At 40.1% G+C, this 18,224-nt stretch overlaps 2 protein-coding genes and 1 long non-coding RNA gene across 14 annotated transcripts in view; all 3 read right to left on the bottom strand.

The window, feature by feature from the left end:
- Positions 1 to 6,452, bottom strand: part of LOC134859058 (uncharacterized) — a 59,721-nt gene extending 53,269 nt beyond the window's left edge. For both annotated transcript variants that reach the window (XR_010165039.1, XR_010165040.1), the window contains exon 1: positions 6,230 to 6,452. This is a non-coding gene — a long non-coding RNA (uncharacterized LOC134859058). The remainder of the gene's footprint in view (positions 1 to 6,229) is intronic.
- A 628-nt stretch (positions 6,453 to 7,080) lies between these two features.
- ly6pge (lymphocyte antigen 6 family member pge) lies at positions 7,081 to 10,843 on the bottom strand. Its single transcript, XM_063875456.1, has 3 exons — positions 10,622 to 10,843; positions 8,641 to 8,757; positions 7,081 to 8,060 (listed from the first exon to the last, which is right to left on the bottom strand). Exons 1-3 carry the CDS (start codon positions 10,680 to 10,682, stop codon positions 7,867 to 7,869), a joined length of 372 nt encoding a protein of 123 aa, XP_063731526.1. The 5' UTR covers positions 10,683 to 10,843; the 3' UTR covers positions 7,081 to 7,866.
- Positions 10,844 to 12,015: 1,172 nt separating this feature from the next.
- The window catches only part of LOC134858431 (transforming acidic coiled-coil-containing protein 2-like), a 53,486-nt gene continuing 47,277 nt past the window's right edge, over positions 12,016 to 18,224 (bottom strand). For 9 of the 11 annotated variants that reach the window (XM_063874308.1, XM_063874303.1, XM_063874305.1 and 6 more), the window contains 7 exons: positions 17,289 to 17,429; positions 17,119 to 17,195; positions 15,570 to 15,613; positions 14,111 to 14,271; positions 13,900 to 14,006; positions 13,287 to 13,407; positions 12,016 to 13,195 (listed from right to left, as the gene is read on the bottom strand). In XM_063874308.1, coding sequence (XP_063730378.1) covers positions 13,130 to 13,195; positions 13,287 to 13,407; positions 13,900 to 14,006; positions 14,111 to 14,271; positions 15,570 to 15,613; positions 17,119 to 17,195; positions 17,289 to 17,429 — 717 coding nt within the window. In that variant the 3' untranslated portion in view covers positions 12,016 to 13,129. Of the gene's footprint in view, positions 13,196 to 13,286; positions 13,408 to 13,899; positions 14,007 to 14,110; positions 14,272 to 15,569; positions 15,614 to 17,118; positions 17,196 to 17,288; positions 17,430 to 18,224 lie in introns of those variants that run through there. The other 2 variants (XR_010164960.1, XR_010164961.1) reach the window with 2 other exon arrangements.

The raw sequence follows: 18,224 nt of genomic DNA, 5'->3' as shown, positions 1-18,224 counted from the left end.
GAGGGAGCAAGGCCTTAAATATTTTCTCTTTCTTCCCTTCTTTTTTCCCCTGCCACAGTTGACCGCGTGCTGATTCTTGCAGCTACTTTGCAGCGAACTGCACTAATGTGAAGGGATATGGAGTCACATGGAAAACACGGACAAGGAGGCTGGTGCTCCGAAAGTTTGGAGCAAACATCTCCTGACTGCTGAGTCGGCTCTTTACTTCATCCTAACTATACAGTGTAGCTAATGAAAAATACATGTTCACTGTATTTTGGTTCACAGAATTGACTGGTAGCTCCTTTAGATGCTGAGCTATGTCATATCATTTCAACTAAATCTGCTTTGTAAACTGAGCTTATCCAAATGAATGAAATCGGTTTTGAGCCGTTTGGTTCTCCGTTTCTGACTTCAGACCGTCTGTATTCCGCGGACTTCACAAATCTAAGGGTCCATGCAGGTTAAGGCAAACACTTTTGACAACTGAGCTAAGGAAGAAGATACAGCAGGATGTAAAAGTTTGTATTTGTTTGTGTGTGTGTGTGTGTTTTTTTTTTTAATCATTTAGAAATGGTCAAAGTTGACATCAACAGCAAAATGCATTGCGAGATCAGACACATAGGGGTTGAAGGGTTGTGGCAGCATTCTTGCATCAGATCTCTGTGCGTTTCTCTTGCTGTGTATATATGTGATGTTATCTGAAAACAGATGAAGCCATGCAGGTGTCCGCAGGCAGCGGGCAGAATATTTAACTTTATTTCATCCGTTTACTTCTATTTTGACGTCATCCGGAATTTTCAATTTCAGCCCGACTGCTGGTGAAAGTACTAGTAATATTCCTTTTTCAAAAGCTTAATCTTAACTCGACGTATTGTTACTTGTACTCTGTTTTAAATGAGCTCCCGCAAACTGAAGAGGATACAGTTGCACATTGATTCCATTACCCTCCAACATTAATTTGGAATGAGCGTAAAATCATTTTTCTGTCCTGTGGAGTGGGCCTGTTCGATGTTCTATTTACCATCACCTCCGTGCCCAGAGCTCTGCTAATCCTCTGTTTGTGTTCAAACACCTTAGCTGGTTGCTCTGCGTCAGTCTGTCTCCATGCTGGCTGCTGGGAGCAGTCTGTGGCGCTGATCTGGCAGGCAACCCTGCTGTCGGAAGCCTGATTCCAGAGATGTGTGACAGCGGATAGTAGATCAGTATTGTCTGTCAGTGTGAAAATGTGTCTGTTACAGGCGCGTCTACTATTCTGTCTTTCCAATTCTCTGCCTGCCTGTCAGTCTTCAAGTTAACAAGGATGTAATAAACGTCTTCATAAAAAGCATTATTCACTATGAAAGATTAATTTTGTGTAAAAATATAACCCTAACCCTTTGCTTTCAACCTGTCGCCCCCTGTAGGACGCAAACGAGTGTTGCCCCTGATCCACAGGCCCTTCAGGATCAACAGCTGCCTTGTGTTCTGGCTCCTCCCCTTGCCCTGCTCTTGAATGGTACCGCTGATTATCTCATAGTTTTCCTGGATATTCCCTCATCTCCCCTTTAAAAAAGGACCGCATTACTTCCAGCTCCCCAGACCTGTCAAAACCAATTAGCTTTCCTATTATTCCCTCAACTGATTCCACCATGACCCCTCCTCACAGCCCTCCCTCCACAAATCCTTGACCCTCTGCTTCCCTCGATCGAAACTCCAAACACGACCTGTGCAACCCCTAAAATCCCTTCACCCCCGTCCTGTGGACTCCTGTGACTCTTCTTTTTTAGCCCGAGACCTCCTCTGTACCACTCTTATCTGTCTAAACGCTGCATTGAGTTCTTTCATGTCATGGCAAACCACACACACACACACACACCTAAATAAAACCTGTCTTATAGTTATCAACAACCTGCTAAACCTTTTTTTGCCAGTGCAGGCAGCACTTCCACCATCATATCCTACACAGCCCTGCACCCCCTCCCTGCACCCACCCCATCCCTCTCCCGTCAATTAGCGCCTCACCAGTGACAACACAGAATCTTCATTAGCGGAGAATGCTCAATTATATCAGTTGATATTCCTTTCCAAAAGTAATTATCCCAGTTGCATGGCACGGCTGACTGAGCCTGCCCTCACCCCGGGGCGCAGCAGTTACTGATGCGATTTGGTTTTGGCTCCAAGGTCTGCTTTCCACTATTCTCTTTTGTTAGCATGCTTTCCCTCTGCACTCATTCAACACAGTCAATACTCCCATGTCAGTACAGCCTCTTCACTTTCCATGATATTTGTTGACCCACTGTGTATCTTTAATTTGTTCATAAGACTTATGCTCGTAATTTGTCCTTTAAAAACTAAGAGCCTGTGTTTATGGATACAGATCTTGTTCGTCCTGTAAGACACATAATTTGCAGAACTGTGTATTACCACAAAAAGCTCATCACAGAAGCCCTCTCTTTATAATCCTGTTCTTTTGTTCGTCCTGCGGGGATAGCCAAAATAGAAATCCTGTACAGTTAACAGCAATGGTGCAAACATTGTCATCTCGGGAGAAAACTGGGAAAACTGCAGAGAACATATGGTCGCGGAAATGCTGTATATTGGCTTAAAGCTTGTTTACTTGAAAGATGTCAACTAATTAATAGCTTTGACATCAGAAATGTGTTGCCTATAGGGACAAATTGCACACATTGCTCAGAAAATCTGTTTGCAGAATGGTGCTCTTTGTGTTACATTTTTCCATGGAATTTGTATAATTTACAGTAAAAGAGGTATTTTTGAGATGCAAGGTGCAAATAATTATACTGTCATCTTATCACTATGTAAGACATTATAAAAGTAAATGGTTTGAGTCGTGAACTAAATTTTACAACTAAATCTTGAAGGCAAAAACTGAGAAACCGTCTTCGCCAACAAAATATTCAAGTAGTACGGATTATATTAATGGACAGACTTAATTTGTCTTTCATCTCAAGCACATGACTTCAATGCTGATCACTTAGTTTTACAATTCTTTACAAGGATTATGTGAGGAAGTATTATCCAAACGTCTAAACATGCTGTACACCTTTTGGAGTTCAAGCACTCAGTCTTTTGTCAGCTTCGGTTTTCTTTGTGGGCTTCTCACTGCCCTCAAGCCAGGGACCGGCCTCACAGAAGGTGGGCCATTTAGTCACATTTCAAAGTGGCTCAGGCAGGGGAACACACTCATTACACATAATTCTTCTTCTCCTCTCCCCCCCCCCCCCACCCCACCCATCTCCCTCTTTAGTCCTCCCTATTCTCGCTCTGTGTCTCTCCTCCTCCCTGTTTCAAAGACCAAAAGCCCTTATGGTCCTCTGTCCGGAGGTAGATCACTTTAATTCTGCTTCACGGATCTTTTTCAAAAAGACCCGAGACCCGGAGACCTCAGAACCGTTGACCGCTGGGTGAACCCGAGCCAACCAGCCAGGACCCGGGTGCACACAGCCAACGTCTCACACGCTCTCATTCCCCTCGAGCGCTTTCGTTCCCTCCCCACAATGGCACAAGCATTTCATGTTGAGCAGAGTGTGTTCTTTGAGCTCAGACGTGTTTGTTTGTTTTGCAGCCACTGGTCATCACGTCCATCCGTGTCAGTTATATTGACGGTCACTTGGCTGGGAGCAGCTGATCAATGGTAGATTATTGCCCTGGACACACAACTCATTAAGGTTATTCCCAATGTTTGGTTATTGAAGGACTGCATTCAATGCTCAGTGTTTTCAAGACAACCTGACCCTTCTTGGGACAACTGAATACTGTTATTTCATAAATCCAGTTCCCTGTCAGGGAGGAGTCTCCAACCACAGCCATCGGTCTGATGTCATCGTCCTAATTGACTCAGAGCTGATTGAAGCACAGCCAGAAATTGATCAGAAAGGAAAAACAATCAATACACAATCAATACACCAGGCAAATAAATATGGGAACATAAATGCAACCAAGGCCTAAACAGACAATCTCACAGATGATGTTGGAGCGTGACGGTTCGTGAAAGCAGGCAAATTTCACAGAAAGACGTCGATCTTTCGAGGGTACACACTCAACAATTGAAAACACTCTCAAATACACAAAAACACACACACAAATATGTCCATGTGTTGAGCATTCACAAGGCACAAAACATGTCTGGTTTACTTCAGAAATCACTGTGAACACAAGTTTCGAACAGCGTTGTTGTTTTCGTACAGCCTCCTTTAAAAAGGGCAGGAGGCTCATGCTTTCGATGACTGACGGTGGGATTTGTGGTGATAATGTCTTCAGGTGCCAGAGGATTGCGATTAAACATACTCCAATTTAAACAGCAAAGTTGCTATAGCAATGACCTTCAGTTTTAGCTCAGATGGTGTACACATGGGGAGTACAGTGAATGGTGTTCTTGTCCAGAGATGCTTCAATTCAGCGGGGGCTTTGGCCATGATCGCACTTTCAAAATGCTCCATCAAATTGTAAACTTTTCCCTACAACATCTGTAAAGATGAAAAGCGAAGGTGACATTTCACCCAACAATCATTGCAGCAGGGAATTTGAAAGAGCACAAACATTCCCACTTAAGAGAAACATGACCGTAATACTGTTGAACAGTCGGAAGTGAACTATGAGCCCCAAAAGATAAACTTCCGACACCCCCACCAACATTTCAGCAGTCCCTTGACCCGTCAACCATCGCCTCTTCAGGTTTTAAGCAAACCTTTCCCTCCCACTCTAATTAAGGTGAAAGAAGCCTTTCAAATAAAGCTGATGAGGGTCGACATGGGGCTGTTCTCCTGGTTGTCTGGGGATGTGAGCACCCAGAACAGGCTCCAACTGAACGGGCCTGCCGACTCACGGTTTGGGGTCAGTGCCTAACCCCCTCCAGGGCAGTCCGTTCACACTCTCACACCTGTCAGTCAAAGGAGAGAGCGCCAGGAGTAAGGGGGAACAGAAAGAAAGAACCAATTCAACGCAAAAAGCCCAGGGAGAGAGTCTTCACATTTTTAAATAAAGTACAAAGCCCAGTAGACAGCAATAAAACTGTGCAATTATTAACACTATTGACTCGAGCCAATTTCAGCAGTTCCCTTGAGGCGTGGCTGGTCAATATGTATTGCAACAGACTTGTAGCTTTGACGGTTACTGCTCAAGTCAAAAGTGTGGCTACACTGCCACATGGTGGAGACTGTGTGAACTACAAGAGAAAACATGCTGGGGAAAAGACGCTACTGTTGTACAGACATGAATACTTTGTTATGCAGAATTGTGAAATCTTAGATTTTCTATTTTGCAAAGTCCTAATTTAGTGTTAAAAAATACTTTATGACTTTATTGTGTTTAGATCTTTAAGTAGAAAAAACATGACATTTGTTAGATACCATGTCTAAGTCGTTAGCCTGTTCAGTCCATTCAAGTTTATTAAACCTGCAGTTTGTGTCTTTACACCCAGTGCACTAATGTATTCAAGTAAGCTGTTCTGTCAACTACCATCTGTGGGATAGATGTCAATCGTGTATTTAAATATGATTGTAATATGTTAAAATACTTAATACTGAAGGCAGCTGTTGTATATTGCTCTATGTTCATCGCACAATAAAATGTACCCCAAATGAAACAATTTCATTGTTGTCTTACCACAGCATGGTCATATATTAAATATAATATTGCTCTATAATGTTTGAAGTCACATATCTTTTTCTTTTTTTTTGCTACTGTTTGTTAAATTCCTCGTAAAGGATTTCAATGTATTTTTTTCCTTTTGCCAACTGCCCACTTTTTGATTCAGTTGGTCATGTTCATGCTATAGTATAGTCAGGCCTTATAAAAAAGGAAATAAATCAAACAGCACTTTAAAGTACCTGAATGAACCAAAGTAATTAACCAACATAACCCTGTTTATAATTAGCACGAGGTATGGCGTCATAAAACAAAATAACAATTCAACAACACACATCACAAGCTGGAGCTCTTATGTCCTAAACAACAATATATTTCTTCTCTAAAGCCTGTGACACTTTGCAGCATGTCCACAAAACTGATTATCAATTATAGCCTACAACCGGGTCAACCAGAGAAGAGACACAAATCAGAAAATTACACAAAATATATAACAATAAACATCACAGCAGGAGCAACAACCAATATTAAACTACATAAATTAATCAGTTGTTTTAGAATCAACAGCAGTATGAATCAACAAACATGTATTAACCGTGTAAACGCTAAAGCAAAGGAGAAACTGTACAGGTTTTACATAAGTTGTAGCGCACACACTCACTTGTGAGAATGCATGTGCACCACGAAGTCCTCCTCAATCTTCTGATGGTTCGTTCTCAAAGCAAAAACTTTTCTGCCTTTCCATCACCAGAAAGTCCTCACACAGATCATACTGAATGATGAAGTGCCTCAGTAAACGCAGAATCCATCGCTGCAGGATCTACCGTGATTTTAGCATTTAGCATGTAAGCTACACCGGACATGCACCTGTTGGGTGTGTTTGATTTGCTGGCCGGGTGGGGCACAAAAACCGTTGATTGGACGCACCTGTGTTCTCCTTTTTTGCTGCCAATGTTAAACTTAACCAATAATGACATCAGTCATTATTACATTGCATCGTTGACTCTTTTCATTTGTAAGATTTACTCACAGATTATCAGGATTTTCCATGTGCCTTTTTAGTCGAATGACAATGTAATTTCAAATGTAGCGAAGACAGAAAGTTTTTAAGTAAAGTTAACTAATATATTTTCATAGGATTTAGGTAAAGTAAAAATAGGAAAAGTAATTTATTTAACCCTGCTGTTAGACATAACCAAATGAGTCTATGACACACTGTATAATGTTGTACATGCACACAAGCATAATAGCCATAGCGCAGCTTCTGAAGAAGAAGAAAAAAGTAAAAGGTTGTCAAACATCTAAATTATTTGTTTTACGTCAGTGTTGTTTTTAGGGCTGAAATTATGACATGCAGACAAAAGTGTACACGCAGTAACAAAAATACATGAATCTTTAGGTTCTTTATATTTAATGGTTTTTTAAGTTATAACATTTCCTAATAATAGTTCTTTAGAAATGATTGCAAAATAAAAATACACAATAAACATTATTCTTCATAAAATGAATACATATTCTGCATGATATATAGAAGGGCTCCATATTCCAGTGAGAAGAACACAGATTATGTTTATAAACTCAAACGCAGTGGATTAACCTCAATGGTGTAACACAACTAGCCTCAGGTGTGTTTAAGGCTTATGTTGATTTGCAGTGTGTTTTCTCACCACCTTCCGAAATATCGCGCACAGCACATCGGAGGCATGCTTGACAGATAAAACGCTATTAATATAACAACATATCAGATTATTGAACACTTAAGCGCCATGTTTAGACACTGGAACATCTGCTACTCCAACAAAAGCTCTTCTGAGATACTCGGGTGTAAAGGTATGTTGTGTAAACAGATGCAGTAAAATCCTTTCAAAGTCATTTCACACATTGTGTACAGAGCATTTAACCAGATTGAGGGAACTGATGAGCAGCATATTTTCCTTTGTCAATAAGAAAATAATAAATGATCTATGCATAGTATAACAGCCCTTCCCTTAGAATCTTTTAGTTAATGGCTTAGTGAAATCCATTGAAAGGTACATCTACTTTACTGTAGTACTGCTTAATGGAGCCAACATGGTGTGTGTAATCCATGCAGTCACTCTTAGCACCTCAAGCGTATATATAGTAATGTATAGGCTTTTTTTTGGATACATGAGGTAAATCAAAGAAGAAAGGAATGGTAGTTAAGCATGACGCTTAAGATTAGGCAGGGTTATTTGGCATTTTTAGAGTAAATAAAACAACACCAGTTGGCATTTTTCATACAGGTGGATAATGTTGGCTAGGTGAAGCTGAGCAGGTTTACTGCAAAAAGCAGTGGAACAACAGAGGCAGAATCAGCAGCAGATAGTTGAGTCCTGGCAGCTTGTAGGAAAAGCTGCTCACATTGCAGTCATCCCCGTAGCAGCAGTGAACTCTGACACCTGGCGCTCTGTAGCCCTGGCTGTTGGCCTGAGTACAGAAAGACTTGTAGGAGCACGACTTCATCACCCCACCTGACCAAACACACAGACATACAGTAGAAATCAGTTACACTGGTGTAGCAGCAGATTTACATGAACAAACCCTTTTTATTCTTTGTTCAGTCTGTTCTCTGTGTCCAGTATACACATCAGAATACTGGAGCATGTAAGTCATTTAAGGACATGATGATGGCCTCTCCTTTTGCATCTTTTTTATGATTAAAACAATTAAAAACTGATTTTAGTTTGTGAAAAATAATTGTGTTGGTGCCACATATGGAGTCATAATTAAGTATATTAATCAATTAGGTGCTACTAAACTCTTAATTTCCTTAAACGCATTGGACTACCTGTTGACAGGGATGTACAGTACCTCCAGACAGCAGCCTGTCCTCCCTTAAACAACACACACACACACACACACACACACACACACACACACACACACACACACACACACACACACACACACACACACACACACACACACACACACACACACACACACACACACACATCCTCACCTATACAAAAACTGCTTTGTGTATCTCTAATGGGTATTTTTTTTAAAACTAGTATAAGAAAGGCTGCTATCTGTCACTGTTGGACTCACTTTCATGGCCCACCACCACAGCGCAGGCATCAGAGTAGCTGGGACACGTTTTGGAGCCTTGCCGGTTGCAGTCTTCGTTATTGGAGCCCATACAGCTGTAACATTGCAGACCTTCACCTGAAGGAAACAGAGAAGAATTACTGCTACAGCGCACACCAATGCAGGACGATGAAAACTTCATGGCGTGTTGAGAAAAATGTGAAGTGATCTCTAAATCATAGTTTTATCTTGGTCGGTGCTGATATAGGTAGCATCAAACATGCTTACTCATCGAGCCCAATAAATGTAAGAGTAATTCAATGGCAAGGAAGCGAAATAGAAACATAAACCAGACCAGGTTGACACTGGAGCACATTTAAAGGCCAATACAGCACCGTTGTTTTTTAATGCAGCCCAATGTTGTTCTTAGACTGACCAGATCTTATTGTTGTAGTTGATGGGAAGTGTAACGATGCTTCTATTTCAGATTTTATTGACTTATCTGAAGGCACAAAAATGCTAGTTGATCCTTCTTATATATTACTGCTCAATGTTTCTTTAAAATCCAAGTTTAGAATTAGGTGGCCAGCTGCAGAAGGTCCTGCTAAGGTTAAAACTGAGTTATATTATGGCACACTCAAACTAACTAATTTCCATTGATCATGAATTGTAGTCTATTATTGAACTATATCATTCAATGCTTACCAGGGACTTAACTCTGGATATGTGTTACCCTTTATCAAAATAGGAACAGTGGGTTGGATGAGTGTACACACAGGTACAACTCACATCGTAGTGACTCTGAATCATGACTTTGTCCCACATTGAGATACAAATTGAAGAGAAAGCCCCAATTAATCACTTCCTTTACACAAGTCTTCATTAAATCAAGCATAGAATGAAACAAGTGCTCTCGGATTTAAAAAGAAATCTTTCTAACCTTTAGATAAAGCTTCAGAGGCCCACTGTAAAACACTGAAATGTCTTTCAAAGGCTCTAGAGAGGAAGTAGAACGCTTATTTGAGAACTAACTGAACTTTAAAATATCACTATAACGCTTTCTTTTGAAAACCTACATCCTTATCCCAAATTCTTAGATGTCCCTTCAGAAACAACCTTACATGTTCCTTCCTAACAGGATCAAAGCTGGACCCTAAACAGCTCTTGTGTTGGCCATCAGAACAACATCCTTTATCACTGAAATTGTCTTTTATCAGCCAGTTATAATGTGTAGGAGGACAGGAAGTTGATCAGACACACATGTTGTGTCTTTTCATGTAGGCTATAGACCAGAGATGTGAAATCTTCTGCTACAATCAGCAAATCAACTTCACGAGACAAAGAATTAAATTACGTTTGTTAGACTTTCAGCCCTTCAACCTATGAAAGCACAATTTTTTTTTATGGATTTGAGAATCTTGTTTCATTGCTTTGCTTCGTGTGTGCTCCTCTGCCTGTTGGCATGACAAATAAATGCCCCCTGCTGTTCATAGTTGACCCCAATCTATCCCCGTTGCACGGCTGCTCTACACACATGCTACAAGCATTAGTCTTCAGGCTTATTAAGAGATTAACTGTCAGGATTGCATGCTAGTTACAGAAGAAGATTACCAGCTGAAGGAACGCAAAACTGTGGAAAATTACCAGAGTAATTAACAGCAATTTAACAAAGCTGACAGGACTGTCATTAAAAGGAATAACTTTTTTAAAACATACAAGGTATTTTCGGAAAAACTGAAATGTTGTTATGTTGAACATTTCCTGAACGAGAATATTTTTCACTCAGCAGGCTCCTGTCTCTCAGAAAACATTTAAATACAGAAAAACAACAAATGCAAACTGTTCTTGGAAATTCAAGAGTGGCAAGGGAGAAGAATACCTGGAGAGGGATAACTCCAGGTACAGAAGTCAAACCGACTGGTTGAAAAAAGTTAGAGGGGAGATCTAAAGGGGGGCAAGATGGGGTGTAGATAGAACACTGTAAAACCTCTAAAGTCCTTACTGTAGGTTGCAAGCAGGACCAGAAGAAGCAGGAGCAGTGGACAATAGTGGACAGCTTTCATGGCGATGGTGGTCCTCGTGGCTCTCTCTAAATGAAAAGCAGATTGTTTGCTCCCAAAGACCCCAGAGATAAATCTGAGCTTTCAGATGAGCTAATATCCCCTCCTGCACTGACTGAGATTATCAGGTCCGCTGGGACCCACAGCTCTGTGGTAAATCGTTGCTTCTTCCTTCATCCTGTACCTCTCACCTCGCTTCTCTTCTCTAGCCACACCTCCTGAGTCAAGCTCTGCCCTTGTCCCTGTCTCCACGTCCGTGCTGCATTACCAAACTGATCTCTGAACTTGAACTTGGCCCTACAGGTGTCCATTTAGTTTCACAGTGCCAGGTTATTTTTTACTATTGGTTGCCCTGAGATGTACATTTTCATGTAGGTTCCATAATGCTATAGACATAGTCTGCAAAAAATCAATTCAGGTTGGATAACTGTCTAAAAAACATTGCTGTACTAAATGTTTTACCGCTTAAAAGTGTATTAAACAATGCATATCCTAGTCCCGGGGTGTCCAAACCATATATAGGAAAACCATACGATGGGCTGGGCCCCTCACTAGGGGTGAGGTATTTTGCCTTATAAGTTAAGTTATAAATTAGCAAAATCAATCAAATGTAGGTCAATTATGTATCTAATAAATTATAAATTCATTTTAAGTGTTGGCAGCTCATTCCTTAAAACAGAAGCCTCAGATTGCCTAAAATAAGGGGAAATATGAAGTGTAAATTTCAAGCTTGTTATGTAAATGCGTGATCTTTATAAACTAACATTTGTTAGAAAATGTTTCAGCATTAATTGACTGAAAGGGGGTTTATTAACACATGAATGCTACTAATAACGTAATTTATGTTTACATATATATTTAAGAAGTACAATATAAGACAAGCACAAGTTTCAGTATAGGGCCATATTCCATTATACTTTTCAATATTGCTGAGGGCCAATTCAAAATGGACAACGGGCTGTATTTGGCCCCCGGGCCGTAGTTTGGACACCCCTGTCCTAGTCAGATCAAATGAATACCTTACTCAAATTCTCAAAATACGTTCTTACAAATGTTTTTTTGACTGAATGCTTAATGCTAACCATGTAGACACTTATTTACATTCAAGTGTGATACTGAAGGCGTTCATTTTCAGGCTTGATCTGTAGGTTTTGCATTCGAGATACTGCGACTTTGAGTCAAAGATGCTTCATTTCTACCTCGGACAAGTAGGCTTTAAATTTGTTTTGGTTTGTTTGTTTTTATTTGTTTGTTGGTTTGTTCAGCCATTTGACAGGAAGTTTTCATGAAACTTGTTGAAAGGGGGAGTTAAGGGCCAAGGAAGAACACAAATACATTTCTGGAGCTGATCTGAATCAGGGGGAATCATTTTCCCATTAGTTTCAGTGATTTATTTCAACCTCTTATAACTCAATCATAGCAATAGTACTTGGAGTAAAACTAGAATGATAATAATTATATTTGCATATTCATTTCCCTCATTAACACCCATGTGGATAAATAGTTGTATTGTACCAAATCATGACCAAGTTGTCATTGGTGATGCCAGGTCAACAACATTTAAGAGAAAGCATGTGATCAGTGAACACAGGGTGCTGTATTGCCATCTTTTATTGCACTTTGTAAGCAGATGCTGTACAGCAGCTGTGCAGAAGATACTCCTCAGTGTGACAAAATTACCATAGCAGAACTAGGACATATCCATCAAAAATTAAATTACTCCGGTTCACAACTTAAAAAGGTCACGATTAGTTTTGCTTTATATCAAAATAAAATCCCAAAAAATATTCAAGGAAGCTATGACAAGTATGACAAATATCTACAAGGTGACATGAGGGCACAGGATGACAGAATAACTAAAATGCAGAAGAATCTTTTTTTATATTTGGAATTTCCTACAATATATACAAACATAACAATAGAGGTTCTCTCCAACATGCAGTAAGCTATTGGGATAGTTTATGTTCTCTTGGTGGTGTATCAACATCTTATAAATGAATCTAAATCTGTTTTTCAAAGTCTGTCTTTCTCTTCTATCAAGAGGAGATAACAACAGGAACGGGTAAACAGTCTTCTCCCTCTGTGGCTGTCATGGCAACATCATTATAGATAATTTAAAACCACAAGCAATGATCTTGCTCTCTCACTATCATACACACACTCACACGCACAGACACGCTCATAAGTGATATGTTACATTTTCTTTAAACCAGACCCCTGATACAGAACAATACACCAACACATCAAAATGTACAGAGTGATAAGGAGGATGCTATTCCTGTGGATCCTGTATACACTTCATCGGTAGGAAATCTAACCATTTTGGCCATTTCAGCCTTAACGTCCATCAGTCCTTGGCAGAGTTACTGATCAGCTTCATTTTCCAAGTCGTTTATTTTCCACAACCGCTCTTCTTCTCTGTGGGATTTGGCGTTGGTGCGATGTGGTAGCTAACTCCTCCCCATCTTGGCGATCAGCTCATCACATATCTTTGTTAACTCCTCAATTTCTTTGTTCTGTAAAACAATGGTAAAAAATAACATTAACATACTAGTTCAATGAATAGTTTTCACATCCTTTCAAGCCTCAGGATTGAGAAGTTCTGACCTTTTGCTCCAAAGTGCGCTCCAGGGAGTCCACCTTCATCTGCTCCTTCCTCAGACTGGCCTGATGAGCAGCTTGCTCTTGCATAGCCTTGGCACGCACATGAGCTATGTCAGAATTGGCCCTGGAAACAAAAGTAATACAATGAGAGTGAATAAAATGTGAGAAAAATAACTCACACCAAGGGTTGTGATGAGGTACTGATCACAGGAAGAAGACTTGAAAGTAGGAAAAGGTGTCACATTGTCAAAGATTTGAGATCGACAACGCTTAATCATTCTGTTCATTATGAGAAAGCTTCATCAGAAAATAGGAATGCATACATAGCAAGAGTGCACCCTTTTATGCTACCTACATAAAACAAGAATAAAGTCACCTCTCCATGAACCAAATAAGCCATGAAGGTCCTATGACAATTCAACCTCGCGTTTGTAAAGCGAATGCAGAATGCATCTTTCAAATTTCAAAGAGATGGATTATATATGATCTATAGCAACAGCTAATTAAATAGGCATATATCCAAACATATTCCTTCTTGTCATTGATTTAGTGTATGTAGTTAAGGTGTTGTAATGCTTTCCCTTCGGGGGAATAAACTGGAGATAATAGGACTCACTTGTCTAGTTTCTCCTCTGCATGAATCTTCAGGGCTTGATAGCGCTGCTCCTCCTTGCGGACCCTGCACAGATACTCCTGAGCACATTTCTTGAGAACATCTTCATTCTGAAAAGAGTGAGAAAGGCTTTAAACACTGACTAAATGTCAATCTAAATTACTTACAAGGCCAGATCCTATAACTCTCTTTAGTTGTGAATAACTTGTGTCACCTTGCGGAAACCCTCCAGTACATCTTTCATTTTCTCGTAACGTCTGAAGAGGTCTGCAAGAGACTTTTCCACAGAATTGAGGTCAGACAAGGCCTGGTCCTTCTCCATGATCAGCTGCTGGATGGTGTGGTGGGAGAGAGACTTCTCTTTCTGGTCATCCTCTGACAGACACACACAAACATACTGTATATCAGATTGTCTGAAGAGTCATCTGTACTGGTCACATACATAAACCCACACACATATGTACGAACAGACACTTTATTTTTGACAAAATATCAAAATGAATTTGTGTGTTAGTATGATTTAATAGCATATAATACTAAACTATATGATCATTTCTGTAGCATGCAAACAAAAACACTTAACAATGGGAAAACCTAAGAGACCTGTAAACAATATTATCAGAGCTAGCAGCTTGACCATCGCATCTTGTTTCTATACCCTTAAATATTAAATGATCACCCTTACTCAATATTCCAAGTTTTCACTTTCTTTTCCTGTCAAAAAGGGTGACAGGCATGACTTTTCCAACCATCTAATATAAAAACAAAGTACTGATGTGCCTGTAAAGGTTTCCGATATGTGTATGTACATCTAAAAGATTTGTATAAAGCTGTTCTTAATATCAACAACTGAGGGATTAGATAAAGTTAATACCAAATGATTATTCCCAAAGTAACAATAAACAGTGTCTCAGCATACAGGATGAAATGCAACAAAAATGGACAAACAAATGTCACTGGACGAGATGAAGAAGTGAGCACATCTGCTCCCTTTTCTGACCGAGGGGTGGTGAGATGTGAGCTGACACAAACAAGTGAAAGACAATTCCGCATTACTCACCTGGCATGCCTGTCAGGGTTATCAAATAGAAAGGGGAGCAAAGATGAGAGCAGAACAGAAAAAAAAGGACTGTGTTAAGTCAAGCTGGGAGGGCAAGACACGTGAGAGCCGAGTGTTAGACAAGAGCAGCGACAGATTGACGCTTTTGTGAGAAGTGCTTTGATGAGAGAAGAAAATTAAATTAGGCAGCAGCGGAAATCAAATCTTCAGGTAGCGAAGAAGATGTAGGTGAGAGCAGGGATAATGTGATGGTGAACCTGCTGCGAAATTTAACGAGTCCAATGAAGTTGGACACGTGTGGGCAAAAGGTGAATACCTCCCACTCTAATGACATCAGGGTTCACTTTATATCAATTAAACATAAAATATAACAAAGATAGCTTGTGTCAGAGGATAAACAATACAACTCTCTGGAATCATTTGCAATGTAGCATAGAACACAAATGTGGTATATTTCGTGCAGCAAAATGTAGGGGCAGAGGTTTGGGGGGGGGGGAAGGAATTTGTTTGAAATAAAATTAACGTATATTGAAGAGACAAAGGGTTCAATAACCTGAAACCAATCCTCTGGTTTTGTAAGCAACTCTAAATCTGTATAGAATATTGAACTCACCGATCATCTGTGCAATCGTCTTCTCATACTCAGCAACAATCCTCCTATGGATGAGAAATTGCACATTATCAGTATATTGATGGGGTTGAATCTGTATCGCACACATTCTTTCAGTGTACACATGTTTTTGAATGTCAGTCTGTTCATTATATGTCTAGAAAAACAACAACACATGATCGGATCTGGTTGTGACATTGCATTAATACGCTGGGATCTTTTTATATGTAAAAGACAAAGTGGCATTTATGCTGTACAATATGAAACCATCTGCGTTCAGGTTGATTCCCCATAAGCTGCTCTTTAGAATGCGATTTGGTCTGCCAACAATTTGTGAACTCCTTTCACAATAAAAGCCTTAGACATATACATTGCATCCTTGCCTACCAGAGAGCATTACCGGAAGAGGATGAGGGGGTAGACTCGTTTTAGAGATGAAAGTAATAAGCAACTTTTTAATTTCTACTACATGCCTCCTTATTAAAACTAGTTGTTTTACAGTTATTTCTTGCTTTGCTAGGCTGTTGTAAATCCACAACTGCAATGTATAATAATAATAATAACAATAATAATAATATCACATGGTAATGCTAGGGGAGGAAAGTAGAAAAGTTATCTGTTCCCACTTCCCACTGTTAAGAGTGTGCTATTTAAAGATATTTTCTTAGAATTTAGGAAAGCAACAAACAAACAAAACTGTCATCCAGCCTACAACTTTAGATTATAGGATTAATGAGCCTATGGAAGAGTTTTAAGGGCCTTAAAACTATCCTTAGCTCTGTATCTTTTATTTATCTGCACTGTGTGTACTGTTTTCATCTAAGCATTGCAGATTTAGGTTCCCCCACTCTTGAAGCCCAGTAGCAGCATGGCCAAATGGGAAGTCATGTTTTGGGAAAAGCAGGTTGATAAAGCGTAAGAGGATTGATTAGCCATGCCTCCCATTAGCATCTTAGCCCATCCTTATCCCGAACCTAATCAGTATAATGAAGTAAGCTCAACAATAACTGAGCGTTTGCCAGCTGGACCCACACCTACCACCTGCTGACAGGGAACAAGGTCTTAATATGGTATTTCCTTGAACCCACCTTGTCAGACATACTGTAGATTAATCCTCTCTGGACGTTAATATGAGTTAGTTCATTGATCCCAGTTTTGAGATGTTCTCAGACTTATGGTGGTGTATAATCCAAATGACACTTAAAGCCGCTAACACATTTTCTAATGAAAAGTTGCCATATATCATATATAAACATCATTGGTTCCTCTTTTCTCCATCGCTGACTTTCATGCTTATCGCAATACTCTGATGGACTTCTTTAACTGGCTCTCCACTCTGAAGTTAACCATGGCTGAATTTCAGACTTAAAGTGAGATAAACCAATTGACAAGTTCACATAGTGATGGGTGAAGTCTATGAGGAAGACACTAGCATGGTGACACGGTACTATCTAGCATAAACACTGGGATGTGTTAAATCTATGTTGTGTTAGAATATTGCTGGGACTTCACTGTGGTGTAAAATGGGACAACTTAACATGCTACTTCTTACCTCATCTCCATCACTTCCTGTCGGCTGTCTTCATACTTTCTCTGCCACTCCAGCACTTCTTTCTCCTTTGTTACAATCTGAGGTAGTAACAAAAGTGTCAAGTAAAGTGTGAGATGTAGAATTCAAATATATACAGTGTTACTCATAGTACAAAAATATTTTTTTGGCACCTCTTCTCGTGCAATTCCCAGTGAGTGGTCCAGTTCTTTGGGCAAGTGGGGACTCTCCCCCTCGATGTAGTTGGTGCTGGTCCTGCTGTACAGCGAGTCCTTGGAAACACAGCTATCTACCGTAGATGAGATGTCTCTGTGCTGCTTCCAGGAAGCAAAGGAGATGCGGGAGAGGAAAGGAAACATAACCAGTTATAAACTAGACTGAGCTACAGATGGTACTCCCTTGGGCCCACTTGCATTCCTGAACAATACCTTCAAGGCAGCATCAAACTACAACTTAATGTACCTCACAGCAAAAACAATATGTAAATGAGGGTGACTATTAATGTTCCTGAAGACTTGGTCAGCTGCCATATGATTGGATGAAACAGTCTTCATTTTCACAGTATTAGCCAAGTGATTTGGCTGATGCTGCCCCCAGCTGAGCGGTCATGATCACCTGCTCATTGCAGAAGCTTGAATGTGATTGGGTCCAGGCAAGGGGGGCAGCATTTGATACAGCAATGGCTGCATCATATACAGCAGTGGGAGGGAGGAAAGGGTAAGGGGACTGGGCAGCATGGGTAATAGATGTTAGTCTAGTGTTAAAGCATATTACAACATTGTGGTCTTACCTGTTGTGGCTGAAATCTTAGTGTAACCAGCATTTAGCCAATTATTTAAAAAGACAATAATGTGATGGGAACAAGAAATTCCAGAAGATTGATCTTCAGGAAGACTTTGGAAACATTCTGAAGTGTACTGAATAACCTTTTTTAAAAAAGTGTTATGCATGTGTTTGTGTAACCATTGCAACATAATGACAACAATCCACAAACACTTTTGGTCCCCTCTGAAATCGATTTATTCCGAGAGAGCCGTGTTTTGGGAGGATTTGAGCAAATGGTGGGGGCTTACAGGGTAGAAGGAGATCCACGAATATGCAGAAAGGCG

This window comes from Eleginops maclovinus, chromosome 22, assembly GCF_036324505.1.
Source record: "Eleginops maclovinus isolate JMC-PN-2008 ecotype Puerto Natales chromosome 22, JC_Emac_rtc_rv5, whole genome shotgun sequence".
NCBI lineage: Eukaryota > Metazoa > Chordata > Actinopteri > Perciformes > Eleginopidae > Eleginops > Eleginops maclovinus.
Note: the sequence above shows the minus strand (reverse complement) of the source record. Positions and strands in the feature narration are given on the sequence as shown.